The following is an 11,116-nucleotide window of genomic DNA, read 5'->3' on the forward strand; positions in this document are numbered from 1 at the left end:
TCTACCATATGAATATGGACGCATGGACCATATTCATGGTAATTTTGATATCCCAATGATTTATTTGGTACAAGTGTAAATCCTATGCTTCAAATCACTCATTTTCACCTACCAAGTGAATATTCATTAACCCAATTTGAAGTAATTTGTCATTTATTACCAGACTTCAAAAGTTGAATATTCATGTAATTGTGGCCAATAATGAGCGTTGTAACAAAAAATATATTAATAATGAGTGTGAATATGTAGATTAGGGATTTCTTTAATTCATATATATATATATATATATATATATATTATCACACAGTGATCAATATGTTATCGTTTCATTTAAATTTTTTAAATAATATGACTATATATAATACAACAAAATAAAAGTTGGATCGTGAAATAAATTATTTTCATTTCATTTGAATATCTAGTAGAGTTTTAATTGTTATTTGGTTAGAAATGAGGTTTAATATTTGATTAGAGCAGCTTCTATGAGTTTATGATACAAACTCATCATTTTGTACCATCTGACACCTTAAATTAGTACAACTTAAGAAAAAGACAAAACAAGCACACTAGATTACATCCATATATGTGAAGGTGAAATTTTTTAATTTTTAGTAAATTTTGATGTGATTTGATATATTTACTTTTTTTTCTTAAATAGTTATGCTAAGTTAAGGTGTTAATCTATTATTGGAGGGCATGCACAAAATAACAAATTTATGCTAGTACCACGCAGTAATTATTCTCTTAATTGACATGTATCGGTTGACAAACTTGTTCAAGTGCACCAGGCTTGCTGTATTTTGTGCAATTTTATGAATTTACCATCCAAAATCAGTCTCCTTCAATGCATAATGCATACGACGCCGTAAAAGAGTTGCCAAGAAGTTTCTCAATCTTTTTTTTATTCTTTTGACCAACGCGTATTATATAATTATGATGCAACGCGGCATAGGTTTTGCCAGGAAGTTGCTCATTTTACATCGGCGTGTGGAAAATGGACTTTTCTATTCAACTTTAAAAAGGGGTCATATTTCTGAATTCTTCAACTATCTTCAATATTTATTCCATGGCCTTCCAATTAGGAGCCTCCTCTTCTTACTCTTCCACCCATCCATGTACTTATGATGTGTTCTTGAGTTTTAGAGGTGAAGATACTCGCAACAATTTCACTGCTCATCTATGCGCAGCTTTGCGTCAAAAGGGAATCAACACCTTTATAGATGACAATCTTAGAAGCGGAGACGAAATTTCACTTAGTCTTCTCAAAGCCATTGAAGAGTCAAAGATTTCAATAATTGTATTCTCTAAAAATTATGCATCATCCAGATGGTGCTTGGAGGAGCTAGTGAAGATCCTGGAGTGTAGAAAAACAAAGGGGCAAAATGTTCTACCATTGTTTTACAACCTAAATCCGTCGATAATACGGAATCAAACCAATATTGTTGGAGAAGCACTCGCCAAACATAAAAAAAGGTTTAAAAACGATAAAATGAAGGTGCAAAGGTGGAAGACAGCCCTAACAGAAGCAGCCAATTTGTCAGGAAAGCATTTGGAAAATAGGTGAGTCTAGCCACTCTTGGGCCTTCCTACTACTATGTTGTTCTTTTTTTTCTTCTACTTTGTCTAGGACGAGCTTTCAATTTCATGCATGTGAAGTACACGTAGAACATTTTTATATTTAAAAATGTCAATAAAATTATCTTAAAGTACTTATAATTGACCTCTTTACTAATTTTTGTTCAAGAATTACACTCAATGGTTCTTTTTTTAGACAGTATACTGTATAACCTATTCATGACCTAATAATTGAAAATGAACTTCCAATTAATTGTTGCGGTATATGTAGTTTTTGTACCACTAACTTTTCATTCTAGTCCTACATCTTTAATACATAATTCCTACTGTTATTTTGCAAAAGTTTAATTTTTTTTTTTAAAAAAAATAATAATTTACTGTTCATTTTTGTATCTTATTAGAAAGAATTATAAATTCGTTAAAACTTTCATTTTCTTAATTAAGATCTTATTTTGAAAATTAGTCATTTTAACATCAAATATTTTGTTTACTTATTAAAAAAAAAAAGCCATGGAATTCAGATGTGTATGGTTTAATTTTAAATTGGTTTTTAGTATCAACTGGTTCTAGAGTATAATGCAAAACATACTCGATCTTGACAAGTTTCAACAAAGGAAAACTGCATTTGGGAATGAGAAAAAAAAAATAGAATGTTTAATAATTCATATAAAGACTATGAAAAATATTAGTCTAATAAGGGGAGGACTTGTAGTCAGTAGAAGGATTGGGATTTAGGGAGGGCAACATTATCCCTTACAGCATAATTCATAGGCAAACATTGTCATTGCTTAAGGAGAAAAACAAAAAAATAAATCATTGTAACTAGATGATCCTATTCCTATTCTTGTAATGTGAAAGTATCACATTTGATGTTTTGTTATCTTTTTGAATTGGTAGGGATGAATCTCTATTTATTCAAGAAATCATTGAATGGGTGAATTCGATATTAGTACACAAGACATACTTTCAAGTTGCTAAGTATCTAGTTGGAATAAAGTCTTGTGTACAAGATGTGAAGTCGCTTTTAGATATGGAGAAAAATGACCGTACATGCACAATAGGGATCTTTGGAACTGGTGGAATTGGTAAGACAACTATCACCAAAGCTATCTACAACTCAATTGCTTCTCAGTTTGAATGTAGTTTTTTTCTTGAAAATGTTAGAGAAACTTCCGGGCAAAAGAACGGTCTAATCCATTTGCAAAATAAATTTCTTTCTAAAATCTTAGGAGGTTTAAGTCAAATGATTGACAATGTTGATCAAGGAATTACTTTGATAGAACAGAGGCTTTGCCTAAAAAAAATACTTCTAATTCTTGACGACGTGGATCATTCAGACCAATTAGAAAAGCTTGTTGGAAAAGGCGACAAGTTTGGCTTAGGAAGTAGAATCATCATAACAACAAGAGATAAACATTTACTAACTAAGCATCAAGTTTTAGCCTACGAGGTAAAGGAATTGGATCACTACAAATCTCTTCAGCTCTTTAGTTGGCATGCCTTCAATAGAGACAGACCTAATGATGATTATGTAGAAGTCACAGAAGATGCAGTATGTTATGCTAGAGGATTGCCACTAGCTTTAACAGTGCTAGGATCGACTTTAAAAGGAAGAGATATACTTTATTGGAAAAGTAAATTGGAGGAGTACAAAAGAATTCCTCACCATGATATTCAAAAAAGACTTAAAATAAGTTTTGATGGATTGGATGAAAATGCAAAGAATATTTTTCTTGATATCGCATGTTTCTTCAAACGAGGGAATGTAGAATATGTCACAAAAGTACTAGATAGTCGTGGTTTTCACTCATACAGCGGCATCGAAGACCTAAAGGATAAGTGCTTGATAACTCAATCTTGTGGATCATTGGTGATGCATGACTTGGTACGAGAAATGGGTAGAGAAATTGTTCGACAAGAATCACCCAAGGAGCCTGGCAAGCGCAGTAGATTATGGTTTCATGAAGATGTCCGTGATGTCCTAGAAAGAAATACGGTAATAATTATGTTAAAAATCCCTTTTAATTTTACATTTGTTTCTTTTTCTTTTTCTTGAGATGTTGAACTTTTTTTTTTTTTGCATAAAAAAAGGCTGAAAAGTTACATGCAAATATATGTATATGGATACATATAGGCTACATAAAATAATCAAATAAGTAGAATGAATTTAATTTCAGAGGAAAAATACTGCATCGATTTCTCTATTTAACTTAGCTAGGGAGCTAGAGATTCCCCAATTTTCTCTCTCAAAAAAAAAAAAAAAATGAAAATGTAAATAGAAACGACTTCTTCCATGGCCTTCCAATAAGCCTTTTCCTTTTTGTTGTCCTCTTTCTCTTCTTCTTTTATTTTTTCTTAAATCTTACGTTTTCAAAACCTTCTTATAAGAAGGTGTAGGAGGTTTACAAATTAAAATGAGTTTTGTATTATATTTTCTGAAAAATTTCGTATAATTTATTTTTAAAGTATGTTAATGATGGGTTGCATCTTAAATCCGTTTATTAACAATTGTCTGAAAATGGTTATTCAATATTCGAACAGCGAAAAGAACTTTTGGTGTAAGCGTACGTATTAATTAAGGAAATAATATATCTAAAGTTATTTGATAGATAAAATTTTTTTGGGTATTGAATTTCATCATGAAAATCCTATTAAGTTTAGACCGTGTTATTCATGTTAAAATAACTAATAAAAGAAATTTGTCGAATAATATTACAAAAGGATGAATAAATGGAATGCTTTTAGTTAAGAATAATAAATAAAATCATGATTGACAACTGCTTTTATTGTTTCAAATACAGGCACAATTTTTATGAATATCTTGCATTTTAATTTCTTTTATGAACAAATAAGAGTCATATGTTCATATATATATATATATATAAGACATTAATTTGAAGAATGTGTCAGTCGACATTCCAATAAAATAAAAAAGAATAACTCATTTTGAAAATCTAAAAATTAAAAAAAGGGGGTAATTCACTTATCCCATGAAGTTACGCGCTTTTTGTAAACACATTTTCAATGTTCAAAGTCTTTTACTTTGGTGTATCGAACTTTGATTTCTTTTCATTTTTCCCTTTTTGTTACATATTATAGTTAAATTAAACGGTGGAATGAGTAATTTTAGTAAGGGTATTTTAGTAATTTCACACATTTCCGTTAGAATTTACGGAATGGAGAAAATAGAAGAAAATCAAAGTTCGATACACTAAAGTGAAAGACTTTGAACATTATGAGATATTTACAAAAAGGCAAATAACTTCATAGGGTAAGTGAAATTACCCCATAAAAAAAACAAAATGCAATATACAAAGGCAAACAGATGGAGTATAAATTTGTTTCTTTTTACGGAGTAATGAACATACACACAAATACAAACATTATCAAGACAAGAATTATAGGATATGCATATTGATGTATCTTGATTTTGGTTTGAAAATGTGTTATGATTTGACATAAATATGAAAATTGTTTTTAAAAGTATTTTTGAAATTGTTTATGTCTCGTATACCTACCTACTTATTTTAAGAAACGGATGTAAAGCTCTATTTATAAAAAAATTAAAATACATGGTGTCTGCATGACCACCTCTTCAAGTACAGAGGTTTTGCATGGTCATCCCAACCACCACACCCTACTCCACTTTGGTTGGTTGCATGAACACCATATATATATATATATATATATATTTTAAAAAAAATTAATTTTTTAAAATTTTTTAAATAATAAGTGAGCTCTAACCTTTGCAAAAGTTAATTGCATGTTCTGTCAAAATTTTCCTTCAAATTGTGACTAATACAAATTTATAAAAAGTGTTTTATGCTTCGAGTTGTTTGCTAAAGTATTTATTGAGAACATATGACAAAAAATTTAACAACTATGACCACCATTCATGCAAATGTTAAAATATGAAGAACTTTATATTATGATTTTGCTGGTACACTTAGTTATACATTGTTTTGTTAGGGAACAAACAAAGTTGAGGGCATATTGATAGATTTGACTGAAGCAGACTTGATACACTTAAGTTCCAAAGCTTTCAAGAAGATGAAAATGCTCAGACTCTTTATAAGCCATAATGCACACTTTTATGAAGAGCTTGATTTTCTCCCTAATGAGTTAAGAGTGCTTGATTGGCCTGGATATTCTCGAGAATCTTTGCCATCTAATTTTCGTGGAAAAAACCTTGTTGTTTTAAGAATGTCTCATAGCCACCTCAAGAAATTGGAAGGAGTTGAGGTATAGTTATTATTTTAAATATTTCTTTGTTTAAATTATTTTTTAAATTTCCTTCTAACTAATTTATTTTCTCTTCTTCTTTTTTTGACAGAATTTCAAAAACATGACAATTATGAATTTCACTAATTGTAAATTTTTAAGAAAAATTCCCGATGTTTCAAGCATCTCAAATTTGGCGAGGTTGATTCTTGATGGTTGCAAAAATTTAGTTGAAGTTCATCATTCAGTTGGATTTCTTGATAAGCTTGTTTGTTTAAGGCTTGCATACTGCTCTAATCTTAAGAGTTTTCCGAAAAGCCTCAAGTTGAAATCTCTTAAATTTCTTTCCCTTTTGGGGTGCTCTAGGCTCAAGAAGTTTCCTGAAATCGAGTGTCAAATGGAATATTTAGCGTACATTGACTTCCAATATACTGATATAGAGGAACTGCCTTCATCTATTGGGTACCTCATTGGAATTAAGACATTAGATCTAAGTGGTTGCAAAAACCTCAAGAATATTCCAAATAACATCTATCAATTGCAACATTTAGAGCGCCTCAATCTCGGGGGTTGTAATAGTTTAAAAGGAATGCCTCCATACCCTTCTTCAAAATTTGAGTTTCTACAGAAAGTGAGTGATAACAGACAATTTATGTCCTCTGAAATACTTGACCCAACTCAACGGTGGTTCCATGAACAACTTGGCCCAACTCAACGGTCAGATTTTCTTTGCCTAGCAAACATAAGCACTGCTCTCGTCAGTCCCAAGGTAGAGAAGAAAAAATATCATGCGACAGAAGATTTACGTTACTACAGAAGGTGGAGGATGATAGACGACAATTTATGTCAATTTGAGATTAGTCAAAGAGTAACGAGCCCAAACAGAAGATAGGAAATGCTGGTCACAAGAAAGAGCTTTATCTTCAACAGCCGGACTTCTTATCCGTTTGTGAGGAGAAATGGTAGAAAATCTGGAATCTCAATGGCTAAGAAGAAAGATTTGTCTGATAATTCCAAGACCCAGCAAGAAACCATTTTCCCACTGAAAATCTCCAACCCAATTCTTGCTCGCTCTATTGTGGCAGTGCTTGGGCTGGGATTCATCGATGCTTGGTATGCTTTTTCGTCTGTTTTCTTTGATATTTTTTTCATCAGAAACTTGAATCTATGTTTCTCATGAAGAAAGATTTCAATGTTCAGGTACAGTGGAGATTGGTCAAGGATTGGAGTGATATCAAAGGAGATTGAGGACTTGCTAAAGCTTGCAGCTTTTGTAGCTTTTGTAGCTTTTGTAGTTCCTTCTCTCTGTATCTTTCTCATTTTTTCTTTCTACAGGGAACCAGAAGCTTGATTTTTTTTTTTTTTTTTTTTTTTTATTATTATTTTTTAGATTTGTGTGATTTTGAATGTGAAATGCAAATTATTTTGTGCGTGTCAATTTTTTCTTTATTTCCTTGTTTTTGTTCAAGTTACTTATAGCAAATGATAAATAAAGTAGCTAAAGTTGTTAAGCTTGTTTTTGTTTTTGTTTTGTTCTGTTTCTTGTCGTCGTTGTTATGATTTATATTTTGTTTTTGTTCTACTTATTAGGGGTGCAAAGGCGGGGGGTTAAAAACCGCCCGCTAACCGCTATAACCGCCAACCGCCTAACCGCTTAACTGTCTAACCGCATTAACCGCTAACCGCCTAGCGGTTAGCGGTTAGCGGTTATTGGGTCTACTAACCGTAACCGCTAACCGCTAACCGCTTTTTTATATAATATATTTTTATAATTATAATTATAAAAATATTTATACATATAACATAATCACTTCATCATTAAATCACAATTTTTTTTTAAAAAATAATTAAATCACAATTTGAGTATTAATATATAATCACTATAATTTATATGATTATATCATATAATCACTTGATCATTAAATCACAATTTTTTTTTAAAAAAATAATTAAATCACAATTTGAGTATTAATATATTATCACTATAATTTATATGATTATATCATATGAGATTAATCATTAAATCATTTGATTATATAATAACAAATTATACATATATAATATGACATAACTCATAAGTATACCAATTCATACTAATACAACAATTAAATATCTAGAGCCTTATTTCCAATGTATGTTATATATGTTATAAGTCTATATAAGTCTACATATGTATATGAATAATATAAATATATAATATCAATACTTAATCATATGATTCAATGACAATTCAAATACTTTATTCAAGACTTCAAGTGAATCATATTATTAATGTACAATGATGATATGATTCGTATAATATCAAATTAAGTAATTGACATTGGATTAAACAATGATCAATGTGTTTCTTATAAACACAATTTAAGTATTAATGTATTATCATTATAATTTTAGTAATTTATATATTATCACTATAATTGATACGATTATATCACATGATGACTTGATCATTAAATCATATGATTATATAATAATAAATAATACATATATAATATGACATAACTCATAAGTCATAAGTCTACAAGTTAATCATATGATTCATGTACAATGATAATCACATTGATTTAATTGAATTAAACAATATATTACTTATAACTACAAGTCTACAATTTAATTAAAGCATTATTAGATACTTTAGGAATTTAGGATTTAGGAGTTTGAACATTACCATTTACCATTAGATATTAAGTTGAATTCAAAGAAAAAAGATTATAAGTAAATATGATAAGAATTTAAATAATTAACCGGTTATGATTTAATATTTAAGGAAAATTTTTTAAAGTACAAGTAAATGTAAATTTTGGGTCAAATATATTTGATTTTTCAATATAGGCTCTTTTTATAGCAATTGGGCCCAAGAAGATATTAAAAATACAAGAAAAAAAAAATGAGGGTAAAAAAAAGCCCAAAAAAAAAAGCCCAATTTTAAAAAAGCGGTTAGCGGGCGGTTATCTATTTCGTTAACCGCTAACCGGCGGTTAACCGCTAACCGTAACCGCATTTGCACACTTACTACTTATATTAAAAAAATTGCCCATGTTTTTCATAAGAGCAACTCAAATAAAGCCCTTTTTCATCTCCAATAATATAGCTAAAATGAAAATTTTGCTACATTGACTAGTAGTATTACCCTAATTGTTAACTTATCAAAGTATGAGCATGCAAAAGCGGAAATAAATTATCTGACACAATTATCATATGACCTTACATAACATTATGTATCATTAATATAGACTCTGAGCTCTCAAACAAACATTATTATAATGATATAAATTACTTCTATCTAAGCAAACTTCACAATGCAAACCATTCTCTCGTCATTTTTATCTCAATGAATTTTTCACTCTATGGCCTGACAACCTGCTAAATTACAAAACACTGAGGTATTTGACATGTGAAAGCAAATAAGTGCGTAAATCCATGACTTAGTAAGTAAATTATTATGAATTTAGTTTATGCAATGAGCTTATATTGCATAAACCAAATTCATAATTGTTATTTAATTAAATAACAATTCATAACCTTTTAATATTAAACGTGAGTTTTGCATAAAAGTATGTGTTGTCTCTGTTATTTACTATTAAGGAAAATGAAATTTATTTTGAAGTAGGGTGACATAATCCCAGTAACAAGTTACATATATTTTAATGCAAAGAAATCATGCAATACATAAATAATTATATACTTAACATTAATCATAGCTTGTTCCATATGATAAATCCAAGCCTTTAAGCCTTTTCTTGGCAGGGTTAACTATCCTGAGGGACCCGTAGTACAATATCAGTGCCTCAGATACTGCCGCATACTATCATATACTAGCAACCCAATCGATTTCAATCTTGGCTGGCCGCTGCTTGCAAAAATGTACTAGTAACTCATCCATGTATGGTATGCATGTCACAATTAGCCATTGGATCTAAAGCCAAACATAAATATAAACATAAACCCTGTGACCATAGGGTCAAAGCCCATATAATTATAATAGCCCATGACCCACAATCATGTCATACAATGCAAGTTTGTTCATTTTATTTAAGAAAAACATATATAATCATTTGTCCATTTGAAGCAGTCTTAAACATGTTATAAAAATAAATAAGCTCATGACATAAAATTAAATATACTTAGTTCGTTGACTCATTAAATATGAATAGTTTCATAATCAATTACTTATCTCAATCGCTTATCTACAATCTCGAACATCTAAAATCCAAGTCACTACAATCTCATTCAAACGTCAGACATAAATACACTGAAAGTCCTAATCCTTACACGCAAAACTCTAATCATGTGATAAAAATCATAATCCTTCATTAAAAATTGTATAAACCTATTTTGGAAACAATAAATATTCGCTCCTTGATATTCGAATGTTCATTCACCCACAATCCAACGTTTGTCCATCTCGGTCTATTGTTCGATGGCGCAAACTACAAATTTAATCTAAATACCTATATTCATGCAATAATCCTTCATCAAAACATAGAGGTTTGAACACAACGTATTTCACATGTCATGTGACTTGGTGACTTGATTCTTACATATTTGTCCAAAAATACTTAAAGGTGATATAATATTTTTATTTTAAAACTAACCCATCTGTTAAAACATCTTTAAAAATAGTTTAAATATGTATATAGAGATATTAATGTTATGTGGCATTTGTGGGATATTGGCGGTATATTTGTGTGGCACATAAACATTACTCCTATATGTATGAAAGAAGTCATTAATCATAAGAGTAATGTTATTGTTATGTGCCACACAAATATTCTATCACTATCACAATGGTGATGATGTGGTTGTCAACCCACCATTTGATAAGTCACGGTTAAAAAAAGAAAAAGAAAAACACACTTTAGATTTCTGAACTTACTTATTTTGCAATTATACATCCAAACATTAAAATTGACATCGAAACCCCACATACTACCATTGCGTGATTACGTGTCAAATTAGGCAATTAATTTTGCATTTTTCTTTCCAAATACCTTTAAAGTTATTAATAAGTAAAATTTAAAAATATATAAAAATAATAATAATTAAGGGGGCTAATATAAAAGGAAAATGCTAGGCTTACAAGCATACTTTATAAAAAAAACTTTTACAAACTGATTTCTTATTATTCATTTCTCAAGATAAACAGTGTATATATATATATAAATATATATTGCCGATGGCCACACGCAAAACTTTCAGACATTCTCTCCCTCTGTTAAGGGATTAACTTCTCAAGTTTATCTTGAGAAATGAATCATAAAAAAACAGTGTATATATATATATTGCCAACGGCGACACGCAAAACTTTCAGACATTCTCT

General features: G+C 29.8%; 1 protein-coding gene across 1 annotated transcript; it reads left to right on the forward strand.

Moving 5' to 3' along the window:
* Window positions 1–1,066: 1,066 nt before the first annotated feature.
* Window positions 1,067–7,147, forward strand: LOC132185509 (disease resistance protein Roq1-like). Its single transcript, XM_088518149.1, has 6 exons — window positions 1,067–1,560; window positions 2,473–3,571; window positions 5,545–5,817; window positions 5,909–6,615; window positions 6,727–6,909; window positions 6,997–7,147. Exons 1-6 carry the CDS (start codon window positions 1,067–1,069, stop codon window positions 7,145–7,147), a joined length of 2,907 nt encoding a protein of 968 aa, XP_088374275.1.
* Window positions 7,148–11,116: the final 3,969 nt, after the last annotated feature.

This window comes from Corylus avellana, chromosome 7, assembly GCF_965113065.1.
Source record: "Corylus avellana chromosome 7, dhCorAvel1.hap1.2, whole genome shotgun sequence".
In the NCBI taxonomy this organism is placed as follows: Eukaryota; Viridiplantae; Streptophyta; class Magnoliopsida; order Fagales; family Betulaceae; genus Corylus; species Corylus avellana.

Bases quoted from the DNA above. Each gene is read 5' to 3' on its own strand.
- LOC132185509 (XM_088518149.1), top strand. From the start codon at position 1,067: ATGGCCTTCCAATTAGGAGCCTCCTCTTCTTACTCTTCCACCCATCCA. The intron at 5,818-5,908 runs GTATAGTTATTA...TTTTTTTGACAG, and splicing joins AGAAATTGGAAGGAGTTGAG to AATTTCAAAAACATGACAAT. The intron at 6,616-6,726 runs GTGGAGGATGAT...TATCTTCAACAG, and splicing joins GATTTACGTTACTACAGAAG to CCGGACTTCTTATCCGTTTG.